The 22,737-nt window shown below is 38.1% G+C and overlaps 1 protein-coding gene across 9 annotated transcripts in view; it reads left to right on the top strand.

Annotated features, from left to right (window-relative positions):
- The window catches only part of pnut (septin 7-like protein pnut), a 394,868-nt gene that overhangs the window by 127,909 nt on the left and 244,222 nt on the right, over window positions 1-22,737 (top strand). For 4 of the 9 annotated variants that reach the window (XM_069817903.1, XM_069817906.1, XM_069817907.1 and 1 more), the window contains exon 2: window positions 867-1,233. The exons of 4 other annotated variants lie outside the window; for them this stretch is intronic. In XM_069817903.1, coding sequence (XP_069674004.1) covers window positions 895-1,233 — 339 coding nt within the window. In that variant the 5' untranslated portion in view covers window positions 867-894. Of the gene's footprint in view, window positions 1-847; window positions 1,234-22,737 lie in introns of those variants that run through there. One more of the 9 variants, XM_069817904.1, reaches the window with a different exon arrangement.

The raw sequence follows: 22,737 nt of genomic DNA, 5'->3' as shown, positions 1-22,737 counted from the left end.
CTTCACGTCAACTTTACTACTGCCGTGCTTCTCCACATCACCACAATTTTACGGCAAATTTACACCCGTGCCTCTCCACACCTTCACGGAAAATTTACACCCGTATGTCTTTACACCTTCATGGCAAATTTACGTCCGAGCCTGTCCACACCTTCACGACAAATTTATGTCCGCATCTCTGTACCTCCAAGTCTTTCCAAATCTTCACGGCAAATTTACGTTTGTATCTCTGGACCTCCTTGCCTTTCCAGACTTTCACGGCAAATTTACGTCCATGTCTGTATACACCTTCATGGCAAATGTACCTCCATACCTCTCCACACCTTCATGATAAAGTTACACCCCTGCTGCTTCTCTACACCTCAGGCAAATCTACGTCCATGCCTCTCCACAATTCATGGCAGCTGTACCTCCGTGCCTCTCTACACCTTTACGGCAAATTTACGTCCGTCCTTTTCACACCTTCACAGCAAGTTTACGCCCTTGCCTTTCCACACTTTCGCGGCAAATTTACGTGCGTATTCCTACAACGCCTTCAAGACATCTGTACTTCCATGCCTCTCCACACCTTCACGGCAAATTTACGTCCGTACCTCTACAACACCTTCAAGATATCTGTACCATAATGTGTCTCTCCACACCTTCATGCCAAATTTACCTCCGCGCTCCAATGCACAACGTTACGCATTATTAGAAATTCTTACCTCAGTATCCCCTATGCGTCGTCATTGGAATATATACTTCAGCTTTCCCTTTACGCCTTAATGCGAATGTTTAACCTGAGCCCTTCGCGCTGTTCTGAATATGCGTGACTGGCGCTTGGCTGTAGTGTTGGTGCCTGTCTGAGCCACTGGGTGTTGAACCAGGATCCCGGCATGCGATACCTGGCGTGAGATGCAGAGCAACGCGACGAGCCCGCGCACCAGCATCTCGGCGGCGGCGACGCCCGGCTCCTACATGTACACCAGCAGCTCCAGTCTGCTGCGCTCTTCGTCGGGCGAGAAGGCGTTGCCCCGAGCCGTGCCGCCCCCCACTCTGCCCAAGTACGCCGCCGGCGGCACCCCGTCCTTCAGACTTGCCAGCCTAGACCGCCTGGCCCACCGACAGCGCCAGTTCGAGCAGCAGGGAACCGGCGCAACTGCCCCCACGACGACTCCACCGCAGCCGCCCCAGCCAAACGGCGACGCCACCTCCGTCACTAGTCCGTCCCAGCAGCAGCAACAGCAGTCTGTGGTGAGTTTGAGTCTCGTGTGGCACGCATGCGCAGTTTGTTAAGGGTGCGCAATGTATTTAAGTCTTTGGACGTGACGGAAGTTCTAAGCACACAGCTTCATTGTAGTAGGCCTGTAACAAGTTTTATTACTACGTACAGAATATCGCGTTTTCTAACACTTGAAGTCGGTACGTTTACAAGAGTGTTCTACTAGATGAATTAAATACACTACACTCCAAAGATGTTTACTGAAAATTTGAATAGGACTCTTTCTATTGAACGTAATTTTTTGTAGACCATTACCCAGATTAACCTACCATCCTTTATATATGACACTTCCGTTTCATGGGAAAAGTTACTTAAATTTTAGAAGTACTTCTATTTATTCATTATTCTTGTACATGAATTTGATATCTCTGCTGGTTGCTTATTTTCCGGATGTAGTACTTGGTCCAGCTTAGCTAATCTCTACACCAGGGTAATAACTTGTTCCACGGCCGAGAACTCTTCCGTAGAGTAGTTATTAAAGGAGAAAAATTCACTTCGGCGCCGGGGATCGAACCCGGATCCTTAGTTGTACGTACCAAGAGCTCTAACCACTGAGTTACGCCGAAGTTCAATCCACAGCACCGGAGCGAATTCCCCTCCTCTAGTGTTTTTCCCTTTGTGGATATAAAGGGAAAAATTGTGACGGTATCATGTAGTTCAGTCGGTAAAGTATTTGTGCGCTAAGCGAAGGGTCCCGGGATCGATATTCGTCCCCGGAACAATTTTTCCCTTGAAATTATACTGTTTCGAAGAAATGTTTAATTTAGAAGTGTGAACATTACATTTTGAACATTATGGACAATATACTGTGGTTTCGTTGGAGTTTTGAAACAATCCTTTTTTGGAAATCTATTTCTTTAGATTTTATGAAGAAAGTACAAACATAACAAAAAATATAGTTTCGTTGTAGAATGTTTAATGCAGTACATTCTGAAAACGTATCGTATTTAATTTTAAAGCAGTTTACTTGGGAAACATAATGTGTTTGCTAAAAATGTCATGCATTACGTTCCAAAAAAACTAGTTTTGTTTAACATTCTGAAGGTGGTGTTACAGATTAGAACCTTTGTAGCCTATCTTTCTGACGTTTTCTTTTACAACTAATGTTGTGATATTTTGTGCTGAAAAATACCAAGTAACTGTTGGATGGCCTTCACATTATTTAGTGTGTAATGACGTCACTATTGGCCAAGGAGTGATGGCGTTAATAAGGTTCTTTGGTTATAAGTTATAACTAAAGCAGTAGATGGTCTTAGTAGCTAAAGTGGCCTAGTCTAACCTGATCATATGCTAACATGATAATGTATACAAGGTGTGAAAAGCTTTAAGAGTGATTGAAGAATCGTATTTCTTGCAAGGGAAAGGTGGTCTAGCACTGAGAGCCCGGAAGAACAAATGAGCAGATTCGATATTAAACAAAAGCAGCTTTTTTATATTTGCACACATTCATAATATTTATAAATTTAATCTGCGTGTTTAATTTTCACGTATCCCCAGTTTGAGAAACTTTGACATATTATAGCCTTAGAGCTCCGCCATCTTGCCATTGGAACAGCCCTGGAGAAACTAGTTTGCTGTGCAGTTTGCGACAGGAAGTAAGACGTCCTGGAGACTCATAGATGTAATTAGCTGAAATTTGTGAAACTACCCGCCATGCGTGCTCCAGGCAGAGTTTCGATGTTCTATTTTTAGTCAGACGTGTCGGAGCCAGAGAGAGAGCCGCGGGGTGTCTTTCTGGAGGTCCGGGTTCCAGCCTCTATGTGAATGACTTCCGAGTACCGTAAAGGGGAGTAAACTTGAACACCTTTCAGATGATATAAATTGCGTGTGTAGTATAATAACAAAGGATATTAAGAAGGCTATACATCAATTGAGCGCGAAAGGATTAAAAATGCATCAGTTGAGCACGGGATAAATTTTGGGTATGCATCAGTTGAGCGCGGTGGTCAGTTTTCCCTAGGCTTAGAGTTGACACGTAACGCGTGAGAAAATTTGTGTGCAATATGTCAGGCTTGGTGAAGAAAAATTCAATCCTTGAGGCTATCTAATTAAGTATAAAGATAACAATACTGACAACTGTAAATGGTTGCACTGTGTATTCGGTCTTTAATTTCTTCCTCCAACTGAAGTCGTAGATGCATTTGTTGAAGATTTAGTTAGCAACCAACCTGTTAATGAAAGTATCACAATCTGATTATTTGGTATCAAATTTCATAGAACCGGATTCGTTATTTCTCCCTGAAATATGGGCTTCCGATACTGTTACATCAGACAGAACTAATAATGCATGTGAGGCGTTCTGCAAAGCGTTTTCTCTGAATTGTAATACTGCGCATCCTCATATATTTATTTCTTCAAGTCATTATTGGAACACAAATTAGTACATATATTAAAATGAATGGCAATTGGAATATTGTTAGAGCCAATTCTGCATACTGTATAAAAGGAGGAAACAGTATATGGAAGAATTACTTTGTAAATATAAACGCGGAAATATTACTAGAATTGGTTTCCTACAGAGAGTGGCCTACTATTATCCAAGAAACTGACCTAGATATTGAACAACCCATTGCTGGAACAAATATTTTAAACAATTTATCGGTACGAGTATTTTTACGAGAGCAGCATTTTTAACCATACTTACCTGTCAATGTACAGAGAGTCCTAGTCTCTACAAAATGGGAAGGTAAATTGCTGCGGCTCGTGTTAAACTGACTGTTACTGATGCATTCCAAAACTGACCGCCGCGCTCAACTGATGCATTCATTCCAGATAAAATTTTCTCTTGCGCTCAACTGATGAACTCCGATTAAGAAGTGGTTGTTTATACGCATATTATGTCTTTGAAATATGAAGGCATATATCATTGAATGGTAATTTTTAATACACCATTGTGTGCCCATCAAGAGAAAACTTGGAGATTTGCTTCCAAGCTTTCGACGGCTAGCTCTGCCATCTTCTTCAGGGAATGAAGTGATGTGGGGCCATGTCTAGCCGGTATATATGCAATAGTAAGGCTTCCCGCTGCTTCACTACTATTGCATATATACCGGCTAGATATGGTCCCACATCACTTCATTCCCTGAAGAAGATGGCAGAGCTAGCCGTCGAAAGCTTGAAAGCAAATCTCCAACTCACCTGACTGAGAACCCGAGAAGAGTTATTCTACATCAAACGCCGGGAAAGCCTCAAGTCATACAAGAGAAAACTTGACCACGTTCATAAAATATATCAGTACCGGCAATGAAGTTAAAATCTGAAATAAAACTTATCAATTTCATCACATTCAGAGTGGAATGGATATATAGGTGTTATATAGCTGCTGCCTAAGCACACCAAGGCGAATGCGAAGGCGAAGACGTTCACGATCTATTCAACACTCGGTTGTTAATGCAGTGATACTGAACAGCACGCGAGCAGTTCGCGCAGGCAGGCAGGCAGGCAGGCAGGCAATTGGATGGTCAGGAGAACCGATCGACATGTATGCATTTATTCACACTGCAAATGGATATTACTCGTTGCACAAATGATTGCCGACTTCGAGAGAGACGTTGGCGCTGCGTCATCCATCTCCTACGCAGTGTTTATGCTTTAGTTCGCCTACTGGCCGCCGGCAATCATTCATGCAACGAGTAATAAATGCCCGGTGGCAGTGGTTGACATGTGTAGGGTTGATCGCTCAGTTTGCCTCATCTTCCTCAGCTGATGGTACAAGTCCTTGAACTCTCATTTCACCTCTCTTGACATGCTAATTGCATGGACCCATGTTCTACGGCGTTTCCTCCTATTAGGGGAAACATTTATTTATTTATTTATTTATTTATTTATTTATTTATTTATTTATTTATTTATTCTGGTGTAGTTAAGACCATCAGGCTTTCTCTTCCACACCACCAGAAATACAAATACAATAATAGAAATAAATAGAAAAAATCACAGTTAAACAAAGTAAAGCCACACAAAAATATACACATGTTGCAGACAGACACGCAAACTGTAGATGAATGATTATCATAATTAACTATATCCTAATTAACGAACATAGACAAGAAACTTGCAATTTTAATCTAAAGTAAAAAAAAAAAAAATCAACACTTCTAGCAGTATCTAAAAACCATTAAATAAGACAAAATCTTCCAGTTTAATTTTGAATTGTGATAAAGTCCGGCAGTCCCTGACGTCATTAGGTAACGAATTCCAGAGGCTGTGCAGGAGGATGAGTATAAAAACGTTCTATGATGAGGGACAGAAAGAATTGCTTGATGCCGATTTCGAAGAGTTGTAAGAAAATGAAAGCGCGACAGCAGATAATTTGGAGTAGAAATGGTCTAATCAAAGAAAGAAAAATATTCCATTTATAATGTTCTCTGGTGTTATGCTGTACATTAAGTTGACAAGCTGTCTTAGTTTTGCAATATATGTATAAATGCAATTATTTTCAAGTAGGACCCAGTAAGTTGCGAAACGGTTATTTACCTCTGTGTATCATCATCATCATCATCATCATCATCATCATCCAAGGCTGCTGCTACAAGAAGACATTCTTCAAATTGAGAAGGATCCATGTTCGTCGCGATGATGCCCTCAGAAAACTGTTCGGTCGCGGAGTTTTCGCGTTGGTGTGTGCCTAAAAGTTCGCAAGTAGTTCGCGTTCGCATTCGCATCCGCCTTGGTCTGCGCGGCCCTTATTTCACTGAAACGAACAGCGTAACATTATCGTTTGTCCAAAATTGAGTGGAACTCTTGGGTGAGAAGTTTACTTTCCAAAAAAAGTTTACCTTTAATTTTGAGCGATGTGGCAACTCTACAAAGCCGGTAGGAAAAATATTCTTTTCTAAATGCTCAGAGAATGTACTTTTAACGTTATACAGTGCCAGGGTTGCCATACGTACGACTATAGTCGTACGCATACGACTATTTTGACTAATTGTACGAGGTACGACCGAACTCTATGTCGTACGCAATTTTGTATGACTATTTGACTGAGAGGAAAAAATAATTGGGAACTTATAATGTTGGTTTATAATTAAAACAAAGTTGATGGTTAATTAGTCCCTCTTAGACAAGTTTTCTTCATTTAGTATGTCCTGGACTAATATGAAAGAAACATGCTTTTAAGGGGGGAATGCTTTGAAAATCGATCTGGTAACTATGATTGCCATGCAAGGCAATAATTTGTCATCTTGATCTCTAGGTTTTACGTATACGGCGCAGTTATATCAAAGTAATACTACGAGTTTAATTTTATTAACTTCCTTGTTTGTTCGATAAAGGAAATCTTTTTATCAATTAAATAGTACCACTGTAGCATTAGTAAGTCTAAACGCGCCGACATTGTAGAGGTGTCGGGTTTGAGTCGACTGTAGATGAATTAATTTGATATTATTCTCAACCGTCGCATTTATTGATACTAGAATAGCCTATCTGCCGCCGCGCTGGCCAAAGATCAAATTCTGCTGACTTTAAACATAAGAAAGTTGATTCTAACCAAGCGTCATCGTGCACGCCTTACTGCGGTAACAGTGTTGATGATGAAGAAATGGGTGGTGATTTGTTTCAATGCTGAATGTCATTGTGGATGTGAACTATAATCAGTAGTCTCTTTAATTGGGACTAAAATTTACTGGTAGTTATATTTATTTTTCTATTCTTTATGAACTGCATAATGACATGAAGGTGATAATGCCAGCGAAATTACTGCAGCGCCGGAAGTTAACGAGCATTTTCTCTTAACGGGTTGAGGGAAAACCCGGAAACAACGTCAACCAGATAACTCGTCTCATCCGGGATTTGAACTCTGGCTTGCTCGTTTCACAGTCAGGCGTGCTAACCATTACTACACAGCGGTGGACTAGAAGTATATTAGGAAGTTGATAGGAGTTCATAAATTAGTACGACGGTTTCGATTCCTTTATCTGGCAACCCTGTACAGTGCTGCTTTTCTTTCATACTGCGGCCAGCGCACGGCCGGCTACAGCAGCTGGGACTCCCGCCGAAACAGTTACAATACCCCCGGTACCGCTTCACTTTCTCATAGTTACAGTTACAATCACAATGATAATAAGCACATATCTTATCATAAAATATGTTACGAATGTTGGCCTTCATCATACACACATTTCTGGCATCTTCTCAGAAAATTTTCATTCACAGTCGAGAAATTTCAATATCCGAAATTGAGTCAATTTCTCACCTGTTATCTTTTAGTTCTTCCAGTGTATAGGAGTTTGTTGCATACACTTTGTTTTTCAAGTTCCCCCATAGATAAAATCGCATCAGGGGATCGTGTTACTCTTCGCTTTCTATCGCGAATCGATCCCGTTTCCTTGAATTTGTTCACAAGTCTTAGCACGGTTTTTCTGTGTGGGATAAGTAAATCGGGAAATTGTTTTAACTCGCCTTCTAACTTCCCTACAAGAGGTTTTGTCACATGTGTCGTACATAAAAATCCTTTGTAGTAATATGTAATCGTGTCGAGACATTATGAAAAACTGCGCAAGCACTGATAACACTCGTAACGTAATTAGCACTTAACACACGTACATTTATACGCATGGAACAGGAACGAAACAAACTAGACAATAGCTTCATATATGCATGGAAGAGAAACGAAACAAACTAGACAATGGCTTTAATGCGAATGCTGTTCACTCACACAACCTACTGTTGCTACAAACATGCGCGGGTGGCGGGAGTCCGAGCTGATGCGGCCGGCATGCGAGCCCATGTCCGTTGGCCGCAGTGTGAAAGAAAAGCACTGTTTTTTTTTTTGTTTTATTGGGTTATTTTACGACGCTGTATCAACATCTAGGTTATTTAGTGTCGAATGAAATGAAGGTGATAATGCCGGTGAAATGACTCCGGGGTCCAGCACCGAAAGTTATCGTATTGGGTTGAGGGAAAACCCCGGAAAAAACCTCAACCAGGTAACTTGCCCCGACCGGTTTCGCGGCCAGACGCGCTGACCGTTACTCCACAGGTGTGGACGAAAAGCACTGTACTTTTACTGCTGTAGTTGCACTGCAAGTTTCAACACATTTCATAAAATATCAATATCACTCCTTAGCTACACTTTTCCATTAAAAATGAGGAAAATCGGTGTATTATATGATGTGTATTTGAACTTCTGAGAATGATGCTTTGCGTTATTTCAGAGCGAAAAACAGGTTATTGCACAGCTATGCCTAAAAGTAAGACGTGTTTTTTTTTAATTCATTATTAATTCTCTAGCATCTTTTAGAGCTTCCTGGTTGTGCTGATGGCGTCACTTGTCAACAGTGTGACTGTTTCTGCCCAGCTACAGTAATGATATATCGGTACTATATTTTATATTTTGGAGGCTGGTTAATTAATAACCCGGCATACTCGCAGTCGTGTCATATTTCCAGACTCTAGACACCCTCGGAACTTCTCGTATTAAAGGTAAATTCCCGATAGCGGAGCCTGGGACTCGAAGCCGGGACCTCCAGATCTGGTTGTCAGCTCGCAGGCCACCAGAAAACGGAAAAAGCTGTGTTAAAAAAATTATACGGTAGCGTGCGAAATGTTCTCCTAACACTAGTGCGAGAGTATTTTTAACACGACTTTCAACTGTTTGCGCAGATTGTCAATTGTTTCGCACCAGATATCACACGCCAGCAATCGCAACCGATCAACGAAGCAGTTTAGAGAACGGTCGCTAAGATCTCCACTGTCGAAAATGAACTTTCGGTAACGATCGCTAGATGGGAGAATAGTTGCAATGTTCATGGAATAATACTTACTACTCCATGTCACGCACGGAAAAACGATATAATTTATAATTACGTAAAGAAAATAATCGCATCAAGGTTCAAAATATCGCGTAACGCGATAATTTATCGCATGGCTGGCAACGCTGCTGTCTTCTCCAGATCTAGGTTCGTTCAGCCATATTACGTCATCTGTTAATCTGTAGAACTACTCATGTTGTCAAAAAAGTCCTATATCGCGGCCAATCTGTTATATGTGATCGAGGATATCACATTGTTTCCTTGATTTTCCTTGTAATAATTACAGTGTTTCTCTTTGCAGCTGCAGCTACTTCTATTTATTCCGGTTCAATATCAAAATTATTCGTTTTCCAGCCATAATGTTTCATAAATTAAATCTGTAGATCACAATCAGGTGTCCTGTCGTTTAGTACTGTAACAGCAGTTCATAAATATCCCATCAGATAGCACATCGAGTAATTTCAAGTAATACGTTAATATTATGTTAATAGATTATTAAACTTTCTGATGTTTTTATAAGTACTGAACAGCTTTCTTAAAAGAATGTACGACATAAATGTTGAAATGTGTTTATTTTGTTCGTAGGTTTGTTACATCGGGCATGAGGCCTAGTTTAGTAAACATCTCTATCTACATTTATTTATAATGCCATTTTAACACGTGTTTTAAGTAACATTGTGAATTGTCTGCCAAACGATTTCGGTGTAATTATGCAGGGGATGCGGAACATGTTAGAAATGCGATTTTTTATCTGAAAGCTGACTCATTGCGGACAAGATATTTCATAATATCACGAGAAATTACTTTATATCGGTATTTCCCACTGAATCACGATAAATATAAATCCAAGTAAACCAAGCCTAACGTTTCCGTTTATTTATAAGAAATGGAACTTATGTGGTGTGCAAACAGAAGAGAAGATAGTACAAATTTGAAATGCCTCTATTTTATGTCGTATTAAATTTGCAGAAGAAAGTACAAGTCATCGGTGTAACTCAGTGTTAGCCATCTGATCTCGTGATGCTGGGTTGAAGTTATTATTATTATTATTATTATTATTATTATTATTATACATATGTCTATTATTTAACGACGCTGTCTCAACTAATGATCATTTAGCGTCGATGGGTTGATAGCGAGATTGTACTTGGCGAGATAAGGTAGAGGATTCGCCATAGATTACCTGACATTCGCCTTACAGCTGGGGAAAACCTCAGAAGAAAATCTAAGCGGGAATCGAACCCGCACCCCAGCGCAACTCCGGATTGGCAGGCCTTACCCGACTCAGCTACGCCGGTGACTCTATTTTATATTTCTTGTTAGAATATTTTGAAAGTAAAAGTGTAGTTCGAAGTTACCTGATCATGAAATTAGGAATAGTGAACAAATTAATATTCCATTTTGTAGATTACACAAGATAAACACAAACTTTTTAATTATGGGGATGAAGTTATATAATAAGCCCCCAAGTCAATATTATAAATTACCAATCAATAGCTTCAAAACTAGATTTTACAATTGATTATTAAATAATCCTTTTTATTCTGTTGCTGAGTTTTTCAACACAAATTTGTATGAAATTGTATTTTAATAAATAAGTTTAATTGCAATTTAGTTAGTTTTCTTTAATTTAAAAGTTTCAAATTATTTTATGTTTTCATTGTATTATTTAAATTTTACTGTTTCTTTTATTAGTGTTTTTAAATGTATTTATATGTTTTTCAATGTATTCTGACAAAACCTAAAATTGTATGTCTAATGGCCAAATAAATTGAATTGAATTGTATTAAAAGTGCACTAAAACGTTCCATAATCAGCTTATTTTTAAATTTTTAGTGCATAGTTAAGTGCATATTCTAACGTTCTTAGTGCATAGTTGCATGCATATTTTGGAAATTTTAAGGCATATAAATCCTCGGTCTAGTAATAAAATCTAAGTAGACTTGCACGATCTTCGCCGGGAGGAACAGGCAGCCCTTGGGGTCACAGTCTCGCTGATTGCTCTCCTGTCGTGGGTGGATTCTCCAGCCAGACTTCCTTCCGTCTTGTATTCCATGCATGGATCATATGACTATGTCGCAGCCGTCCGATATCGCTTCTAACCACAGCCACATGTGCACAGCAACATTGTTGCCAGTTACTGCATCGAAATTCCTTCGTGCTTGTGATCGTATGAATATATAATGTGTAGGCCTATATGCATGCATACAAGGTGGGAGGAAGTTTGTGTAACTATTGTGACAGGTTATGGATAAAATCACTTGAAAATGAAAATTTCTGTGGAACATCTTTGTTAGTTTAACGGTTTATCAGTTAATTAAGATGTCTTTCGATGCAGCAATTAAACGCCTGCGTGATTAAGCTAATCGTAGGAGAGTTTTGTGCCCTTTATCTTACGAAAACTAAATGAATCTGTTAAATTGTCAACGTAAATGCTATACTATTGAAGCCAACACTTTATGATGTTTGCTGTCTCTCGTATTGTTTTAGACAGACCACAAAGTGCGTAAGTATGTATGTATGTATGTATGTATATATGCATGCATGCAATGTATAGCTATCGCCAAGTTAGGGACATTCAAACTATGTGCTGTTTACCAAGTTGTGGTTGCCGATAGTACATAATATCTCGTACTATGAATAAACTACACTCTACAAAGCTACGTTGTTAGCTCTTCATTGCATAATTTGTGCTTGATTAAGCGATATATAGCCTTGTAAGGCACACACACACAACATGCGCCCCGTTTTATCGTAATGAATGAATAATGATTCATTAGTAAGCAATATTTTCATAAGCTGACAAGAACTGTCTGTAAGCAAATAATGTTTTTTCGCCTGCTGTGGTCAGACTTCCAGTCTGTGACATAGACAGTCCTGGTCAGGTCTGGATTTTTCATTCAAAGCTTCATAGTGACTGACGTGGCAGACAAGGTCGTACCTGGGGTTTTTCTCGGGATTCTTCCGTTTCCCCATATTAGGCATCTACGCCATTTCATCAACATTTCTCCATTTCGTCATCATTCCATAGCATTCCCGAACGCCTGTTGGCGACGAACGGAGGTCTGGCCTAGGGACGAGTGGGGTTACCTGCTTGAAACCTAGGTACACAGCGAACCTTAGTGTAGGCGTTCTGTGTGGGTTTGAAAATGCATTTAGTTTGAGGATTAGCGCAGTATGTAGATCTTAAAAGATCGCTTTTCTGTGTCGTAGTGCCCCTCTCCTGAAAGTAAATTCATTTCAAAAACATGTTCATACATTCATTCGTTCGTCTTGGAGCGATTGAATTTGATTATAATTTTTGCCTTCATGAAGAAGAGATGATTTCAAGTGAATATTATAAAAGTTCCCAGTATCTTGTTTTTGTTTCCTCGCCCTCTAACGGAGCCTTGTTTGAATTTGCTTGAAGCCAAGCCACATTCTGCTGATGTTGCAACTCTGATGTGAAGTTAAAACGCGAAATTTGTTCTGTACGATGGCGTGGGGGTGTGGGATTTGGAAACAAATGAGTAGCGTGGTGACGTAACGAGCGGGGGTTAGAGTTGCTGATTAGCGGAAGGGCGGGGGCGACAGAGGGCGTGCATCTCTATCCATTTAGCAAACAATGCTCGGTATCTGGCAACACTGTTAGAACACATGTGCTAGCACTTCTCGTGGAATGGGCTCCGACATAGTGAAAAGGGACTTGCAGAGTTGATATCTCCGGGAAAGATGGGCGAATGCACGTACAAGATAGGAGTCTGTGGCTACGTGACACTTGAGCGTTACCATAGCGATCACGCTAGGTTTTTTCTCGATCCTGTAAATTCGTATTTTCACCTGAACGCTGTTTAGTTTCACATATTGCGAATCAGGTACAGGGTACTTTTACGTACCATTAATCTATCACCTGGGACCTTCAGCGTAAGTTCTTTACAGAAGGAAAATAATTTTTTCGCCCTCGTCCGGGCTTAAACCCGAGAACCTCGGATCCAGCAGCCAGAGTGACCAACTAAGATGGTTACACAGTGTTAGGTAGTGTTCTGCACTGCACTGAATTATAGAGTAGCAGATACCATACACAAATACAGAGATGATGTCCAACTCAATGTATACGATCGAGAGACTGCACTAGATCTCGCTAATCCGACCCTCAGTAATCCGGCCTCCCAATTATCCGGCCTTCTTCTTGTGTACCTCCTATCACTTCTAATCTAATAATTTTCTGGGAAATTTGCATCGGTGCCATATGTATATTGTGTTACTTATACATGTATATCTTATTTAATATATGCACGCGTGGGACGTTGTAGTTTCGGTTTAAAAGGTGTGGTTGGCGCAGCTTATAACACTATTTTAAAGGCATTTTTAAGCACTCTCAATAGTCCGGCGCTGTCGCTAATCCGGCTTCCCTCTGTGCAAGGAATGGCCGGATTAAGAAGAGTATACTGCATTAAAATAATTCAAGAGCACAAGGGTAAAACTTGATATATCCAAAATTATCAATTTTCTTTTTTAGATGATGTGTAATAGCTCAGGCAGTGTAGATTTATGTAGTTTAAATGTATAGAATAACAACCTCATTAGTCCAAAGAAATTTGAAGAACGATAACCCAAAAACAATACAATGTAATCTGTGTTGAAACTTTTAACTTGCTTTCCTGTAAAAACAGTAAAACGTGACTTACCAGGTTTTTCCCTTGTAATGTTAGTGCCAGTATTGACTAAAAAACGGAACTAAATCTCGTTTCTTTAGCATTTTACGACGCTATGGTTATCTGGTATCTGAATGAAATGAAGGTCATAATTCCAACGAGATGAATCCAGGGTTCAGCGCCGAAACTTCTCCAGCATTTGCTCTTAATGAGTTGAAGGGAAAACCCCCGGAAAAAAGCCTCAAGCAGGATTTGAGCCTGAACTCGCTCGTTTCACTGTCAGTTGAAAAAAGAAGGGCACATAGGTCATTTGTCATTGATACATGTATGTCCGTCTTCTGGCAAATCCCTTAGTTATCTCACAGTCTTCGAATAGCCTCTGCACTTGAAATCAGATATTACATAAGAATTACAATGAGGTAATAATTATAATTGTGTCTGAATATCCGTTGCAGTTTGAGACACTTGACTAAACAAATTAAAATTAGATTTGTTTTATCGTCTGTGAATAATCTCTGGAGTTTGAAATATATCTTAAAAGAGCTAAAGTGATGCATATCGTCTGTGAGTAGCTTCTGTATTGCATATTAAATAAAGAGCTACAATTGTAATTATGTCATCGTTTATATAGTTTGAAAGGAACATTAAATAGCGTCTGTATTTTGAAATACATGTGAAATAAAGAGCTACGATTATAATTATCATCTCATCGTCTATTAGTTCGAAAGGAACATTAAACAACTTCTGTATTTTGAAATGCATGTTAATTGAAGAGTTGCAATAAAATTATAATTATCATCTCATTGGCTGTGTAGTTTGATAGGAATATTAAATAAAGGGCTGCAATTGTAATTATCATCTCATTGTCTATGTATTTTGAAAGGAACATTAAATAACTTCAGTATTTTGAAATGCGTGTTAAAGAGCTGTGATTATAATTATAATTATAATCTAATCGTCTGTTAGTTCGAAAAGAACTTTAAATAGTTTCTGTATTTTGAAATGCATGTTAAATAAAGAGCTACAATTATAATTATCATCTCATTGTCTATGTAGTTTGATAGGAATATTAAATAAAGGGCTACAATTGTAATTTATCATCCCATTGTCTGTGTAGTTTGGTAGGAACATTAAATAGGCTACAATTAAAATCAGGCAGGTTGTATAGAGAGCTACAGTTACGATTATTGTCTTGTCTCTGATAAATAAAGATTGATAGTTATAATCAGGACCGGGTATTTATGGAAATCGCGAAAATCACAACATAATAGATGTGCAATAGATTTGTAATAATCTTTACGAATTAAGTGATTCTGATTAATAATATGCGGATAAAACAATCGCAACAAATCACGAAATATAGTTCTAATAGCGAAATATGAACACATTCGCGAATTATTACTATTGTGTCATTTTATAACGAATTTCATATTCTTATTTGGTTTCGAATTTTATTTTCATTTGAATCTATTACATATCCAAGTAGGCTACATTACATGGTATTCCAGGTATTCTGATTACATTAGTGAACTCAAAAGACCGAGAATTCAATATTTACTAACAATTTGAAAGTGTTAATTTGAGGGCTGCTTGTTTTTTTTAATGTATGTGTGTTAAATACAGTCTTAATGCAACAAATATTGTCTATTGGTCATAACGTACCTCTACCAGAATCCAACGAATGTTAATTATTTGAAAATTAATACAGTAGAGCATCAATTATCCGAATCAATGGGGGACGGGGGGTATTTGGATAACTTATTTTTCGGATAACCGATCATTTACGAAAACAAATTGTACCGGTGTCATAGGAGCTGTATGAAACAAAGAAACACTGATATTAAACACAAAACTGTAAATACAGTATATATTTTGTATCACACGTCTTACAAATAACACAGAGAACTGACTAGCTTAGCTTGACTAGTTCAAAATGGCCTACAGTTTAGGAAAAGAAGTCCGACTCGTCCCCCCCCCCCCCGCTAAATCTCGCAAACCGCGCTTCTACATGACGCGCGAGGAACTTTGAATTTGCTGACTGGAACGCTTTCGGTTAACCGATATTTCGGTTGATCGGCATTCGGTTAATCGATGCTTTACTGTATTCACACTGAGTTAGTACGTACTTCAATTCCAAAATAATTGTATTTTCCAAAATTTCCATTAATCTCCGCCAAAAGTACAAATCAATCTCCAACAATCTCCGCCGACAGCAATGTAAAAAAAAAACACAAGTGATAAAATTAATCTCCATAAATACCTGCCCGTGGTTATAATTATTGTTTAACAGTCTGTGAATACTTCTCTGGTTTGAAGGACAAGTTTAATAAATAGCTACAGTTATAATTGTATTTTCATAGTCCCTGAATAGCCTCTATAGTTTGAAAGGCACATTGACTGAACAGCTACAGTTATTGTCTCATAGTTTCTAAATTGTATTGTTCCAATCATGTTTTGAACCCGGGCTCGCTCATTTCACGGTCACATATTCTAACCGTTATTCAGCAGCGGTGAACAAAAATGGAATATTATTAAAGCAATAGAATTACAATTATTCATCTCCGTGATTTTAAAAGGAAAGTGCAGTTACTTTTACGAATTATTATGGTTTATGTGTGGACTTACGTCTATCATGATGTTATTTTCAAATATATACGGAAGATCGACAAGGAATGCGAATTGTTTCCTCACTCTTATAATCCTTCCCCGACACGGAACCGTCTGGCCATTGGCTGAGCCTTGTTTCTCCCAGCCGGCCAATAACACCACCCGTATCCACATGCTCCTTCAAGAACGCTGAGTTTACTGGCTTACCCTCTCCTCTTACCCCGCAAGGACCGTACCCCCCACCCCGGCAGGGAACCTCTCGTGAAATTTGGACAGTACTGTAGTTTTAATGGAACGTTGAAGAATAACTACAATAAAAGTGATCTCAGAATAGACTGAAGTTTTAAAGGTGCATATATAAGTAAATGGATATGATGTCATTTTTAAAGTTGTAGTTACGAAAGATTTACAATAGTTACTAATTATTTATTGTGCTGTATATTCTGTCTGAAAGTTAGCATCTTAGACTATTGGTGTTGTATTAATGTTCGGTAGATAACGATGCAGTCGGCCTTCAGAGAAAACTCTTTATCCTCGGACTAGAAGATATAAATATCTACTCATGAATTTCTGATGGTGGAGTTGGGGACAGTGGAGATGAATCGGCGTCCTTCGTTGAAAGCAGTTGGAAAATTCTCAGATTGACTGAATTACGAAGACGAAAAGTTTGGAATGCTTAGGAATTCTGTGCGGTCTTCAAATCTGCTCTCATTGCTTGAATAAACAGGAAAAGGAAAGTAAACTAAAGATTTTTCTTCTCCTTCTTCTTAGAGTGTCTTGAATAATATAGAGGCAACGTCTCTGTCGGTGGAGAGAGAATTTCAGTTGCACTTTACTTAAGAGGGTGAAAATTACATTACAAAACGAGAGAGAAAGATGTTAAGTTTGTCTTTGTTGTGCTGTACCAATATTTAAATTAATCTGTAATGTTTAATGAATATGCATTTTATTGCTACTTACAGCAAGTTCGCAAAATGGAATACAATTCTAATGAGTAGTTAAAAATAAAGTGTTATTAAATTTGAAAGAAAATCGTAAAGTTCATATGCGGCTTCACTCTACTCAGTTGTTAAGGACAATTTTAAACTTCTTTTATTGAATTGGTTTGGAAAATGCACAAGTGGGGAATGTTTTCACATCGCTTTGAGTTGTTAATAATGGAGTCGTACACCTGAAGAATGTATGCTAGAGATGTAATCTAACTTGTTAGTCCGGATTTATATGTACTAAAAGTTAAGAATGACATTGAGTATAGTTGAGTGAAGAGGATTTTCAAGCCTGGTTCACAAGACCCCGAAATGTAATAATAGAGAACTTAAGTCACAATGACTAGACAATGCATCCAGTAAACAGCTCGCTGATTTTGCAAATGGCAGGAGGATTAAAGACGGTAGGCTACTAAAGGGAAATACTGAATAACAAGAGCGGCGTCTAAAAACTGAGGGTACCGGTATTGCTTTTATGTTTATGAACCATACCCACTAACAGCTTATTAACTTAAATCCGGGCTCTAGTAATGACAATGAGAACTCTTCCAATTGGAGAAAATGCCGCTATGGGTGATGTACGTACACACACACACACACACACACACACACACACACACACACACACACACACACACACTGGTTCAGGTTACATGACGTGTATCTATTGTGAATGGTACCCGGGTATTCATGTATAAATACCAAACAGTTGTAATTCATATTATTTTTGTTATTTTTTTTTTATATATTCTTTAAGTTATAGGGATTGTTATAGTTTGTTTCCAATCTCGTTTCATCTCCGTTTCCAGTGACGTATATGTCGATTTTTTTTTCATTACCCCCATTACTACTACTACTACTACTACTACTACTACTACTACTACTACTACTACTACTACTACTACTACTACTACTACTACTACTACTACTATTATTATGCCAACGTTATTATACTTCACAGTTTCATTTTTTTTACTTCGTACGTTATTCCTAAGAACCCGCAATTTTTATGGACATTTCTCGTCCACGTTGAATTTCGACGATGAATAACGCCTTAATAATGAAAAGTCGTTAAATAAGTTACTACTTCTAGTGAACATATCACATTTTAAAATGTGTCATAACTAAGGCTCGGATTTCTATGGACACCCCCCCACCCAAAGAAAATTATTTATAAAATATTTTATTCACCATTCTACAAAATTGCTTTGTTATACTACCTAGCAACAGCTGAGTTGGAACAACCGTCACATGTTTGAGAGGGGTGAAGGTGAGACCGACCAGCAATAATCTGGCCATATTTCTAACATTCTTTTGTCTTTTGACAACTTACTGCTTACCTTCAAACTTCATTTAAGCACAAAATATTTCTAAGGAAAGGAAATCCAAAATGAATAACCAATGCAAACAAAATCTCTTATCATTATTGACATAATATTTGGACAACTATTAAAACTAATGTAGCATTACCAAAAATATGCTTTTCTACCATTTTGAGTCTAATATGACTTAATGCTAAAATATGGTAAAATATACATTTGTATGACCAATAAAAACAGTGTCATTTTATTCAGAAAAGCTAGAATTTGGTTTAATTTTACGTAAGTTTGTAAAAAGAGACTAGGATAAAAATATGACACGTCATGGAAATCCGAGCCCTAGTCATAACTATGTTGTTTTAGAAAAAGAAACGATCTATGTACACTAAGACTGACTTCAGGGAAGAAAATACTGTTAAATATTTCTTCGTCAGTGGAAATAACTACTTTGTGATGCATTCGACTAAAAAAATGAACCGTTCTGACTCATAGGACTTGCACTTACCTGGAACCACGTATGACTATGAACCAGTAGTCAGTTTCAGGGAAAGATACTGGTGATTTTTTGCTTAATGCGCTTTCGAATTCCAGAAGCTTAGCAGAGGCTATAAGATTGTAGGTGTACTTCTTTGTTTTACTGCCACCTTTATTAAAGTGGACTACAAGTTATTCTGATATACTTGCAAGGAGAGATCATATTATGTTCACTGTAAAATTTGTACCTTGAATAATTTTAGATGTGCAGAACACGATTTTGAGGAAAAAGATGTTGATTTAGTTTTCGAGGAAGAAGTTCAAAACCACTGCTGATTGACTTTTTTGCTCCACGCCTTTAACCCTATCATGCCCCACGTTTGAATTTCGAATTGTACTCCATATCTTCAGACACATCATTTTAAAGGGGATGATAGACTATTCGTCTACCAAGAAATAATTCGTTCCATCCGTTTCTAAAACAGAGCCACAGCCACATCACTCAAATCTTCAGATTCTGAGTGGAATTAATGAATGATTGTATGAATGGGGAAAATGGGAGGAGAAACACTTGAAATGTACGCGAACACATGCTCTTGCAGGGGGAATTGGAGCTGTAAGTGTCTGTGGACTCGAAGCCTGTTGTTCACTTGTTTCACTTTGTCGTTCCATATGAAGGAAAAGGAAATTTGAAGGACAAAGCAAAAAGTGAACGAAATCTAATCGAAACTGGTCATCTTTTGCTGGGAGGTTGTCAGGTTCTGAACGATGGTGAGTCCTAACTATGATTTGGATCACGGTGATCAACGCGGTGCAAGATTTTTCGGGTATTTGCACCGTATATTCAATGCAGAAACACGCTCTCAGAGACCCTTTGAAGCCATGTAATGACAATATCTTGAGATACGTAACAAATGTAACAATATTAATCTAAAAAGAACATTCTAATTTCTTCCTACAATAGCTTTTCTTAACATTATAAATTAGTCATAGTGACAAAAGAAATCGAAGCCTAAACAAATTTTGAACTCTATAAACATTTTCGGCACCATATAAAATTTTCAGTCGTCATGACTACCTGGTGCCCTGAATTTGTCTACCTCTGATTTTTACAATAAGTAAAAAGCATCTAAGATACTTTAGATCTAATTAAAGGTTGGAATTAAAAAAGAAAAATATAAATCTCAGCTCAAACTTAAGATAAAATAAATTATAAGTGCGTGCTTTACGAGTCTGTACACATTACACTGTAAACATTGTAAGTGTTTCAAATGAAAATTGTTTCCTTCTTTCCGATAAAATACATATTTATTCTTTCCTAATGACATGTTCGCTACCAAATTCTTCTATTGGAGCACTTATTTCGAAGCGTCTAGCTTTGTTTTGTTTTCGCATGGTCACTGAACAGAAGATCTGAACTCTATAAGTAGGGTTGGTGTAGCAGAGCTATACTTCATACATACCTACACCGTTACGGTCGCTTTGGAGGCTCTAGATCAGTGGTCGTCAGCACTCTCTGAAATGGCTAACGGGTAAGAAGTGTATCTGAACATACACCGTCGTGCAGAAGGGAGAGAGAGAGGAAACATACCCGCCAGCAGCCACGGATGCACGCTAGTGCAATGTCTTATCCGCGGGTAAGAGACGCTAGCCCGAGGGTGCACTGTGCTGATGACCAGTGCTTTAGATAACCAAACGCAGGAATCTACTCATGAGGCAACTAGGCCAGGAGATAATGGGTTAGGGTGGTCAGTTCCTTTCTCTCTCCATTGCACACATCGCCGATTTGTAACATAGTTCGCTAATCAGGCTTGAGAGTAAATAGATGATGAAATGTTAACATGTACGCAACAGCAGATAAAAGTTGCATTAGGCACTTGCGTCACAAGCACAAAGAAACAGGTAGCTTCCGCGATAATCGACAAAGAAACGAAAAAATTAACTTACAACTTCGCAACCTGTCGACAGTGATCAGCTGTGTGGAATCTTGTGACGCGATACATTTATCGGAAGTCACCGCCTTCTTTTGACAAAACATTCCCAGACCGTCAGTGACTCAGGAATTATATGTCACTGTACAAACAGGTGCAATCGATGTAGCGGTGACCTACAATTTCGAAAGCGGTTTCATCTGTGAGGCAGAAAGAGAGGAAGACTTATAATATGTGCTGTCTTATATTGTGCTGTATGACCTCGGTTACTGGTTCTCCAGTTGTACCTTTTCCTCATTAATAAGTTGAAACGTGCGTCATACTTCTTCCTTGCTATTAACACAAATTGAACGTCCATCTTCATTACAAGATTCTATGAAATCTTAGTAGACACTATTTCTCTAATAGTGCATTTTCATCAGTAACAGAGTAATGTTTTTTGCAACAGTGCGTTAGAACCTCAAAACATTCACTATTTATGTCTTTTCTTTTCCAACAAATTGCACGGAATCTCAGGCATACGTTGCAACTCCAATGAAACTTCGGTCATATCTCCAATTCAGAGTTTTGCTAGCTTACAGTTTTAGCGAAACCAGCCATATGTTTTGCAGTTGTGCGTTTTATATACTAGCAAATTCAATCGAACTACTTCTGTTTGGTGTAATTTATTTATTTTTTGTGGTTAGATAAATGAAAGCTATAGGAACTTTAACATGGATTGAATTAATAAGAGACATTATGGGGGCATAATTTTTGGTAAATGATATCCCGATACAGTAATTCATAAAATATTATTTATTTGCGCCAGTTTGAGAGATTATTTAAAATTATTTTCACACTTTACTCTTAAATACATGTTCGTCAAATTGATATAGAATTTTAATACGTGCGCTGAAAATAATGAAATAAGCATTTATATTGTAAAAGTGAATTTTTTAATTTAACATTATAAACGTAAAGACATTTCTTAGTTCGACAGAAAATTTCTAGTTTAGAGAAATGTGCCCTATTTGTTCAAAGAATGTGTTCCAAATTTCATATCTATCTTTGATACTTCACCCTCTTCTCTTAGTTGTAATGAAAACATAGGGAGAAACTTCGTGAAGTTCATTTTGCTATGTTGAAACAAAGGAAAAGGAAGTTTCTTTTTAGCTAGTGGCCCAGCCAATTCCTTTTCCTCTTTCTGATCAATTTCAGCATCATTCTTCCTTCACCCATTCTTTCTAGCACAGCATCATTTCTTATTTTGTATGTCCATTTCATGCGCTCCATTCTTCTCCATATCCACATTTCAAATGCTTCTAATCGTTTATCTTCACTTCGTCATAATGTCCATGTTTCTATTCTGTACAATGCTACACTCCACACAAAGAGCTTCGCTAGTCTCTTTCTTATTCCTTTTCCCAGAGGTCCGCGGAAGATGTAGTACGCTCCAAGTATTTGAAGCTGACTACTTGTTCTACTGTCTCATTTCAAATGCGCAAATTTACCTTCTTTAGTTTTCTTCCAATTAACATGACCTTCATATTGTTTGCATTTATCTTCATTTCATACTGCTCACAGCTGTTATTTAACTCCAGTAGCATGTCTCTTAGTTTCGCCTCCTCTGCTGCTAACAACGCTATATAATCATCAAATCACATACATACATACATACATACATACACACACACATTAATTCATTTATATCATCTGTTAACGCGTAGCCTAAATGTTTGAAACGAATTTAAGAGACATTTTTTAATTCTGTGCGCTATGTGAAAGAAAATAATTG

Source organism: Periplaneta americana, chromosome 2 (genome assembly GCF_040183065.1).
Source record: "Periplaneta americana isolate PAMFEO1 chromosome 2, P.americana_PAMFEO1_priV1, whole genome shotgun sequence".
NCBI lineage: Eukaryota > Metazoa > Arthropoda > Insecta > Blattodea > Blattidae > Periplaneta > Periplaneta americana.
This window is presented reverse-complemented; position numbering and strand designations above follow the sequence as displayed.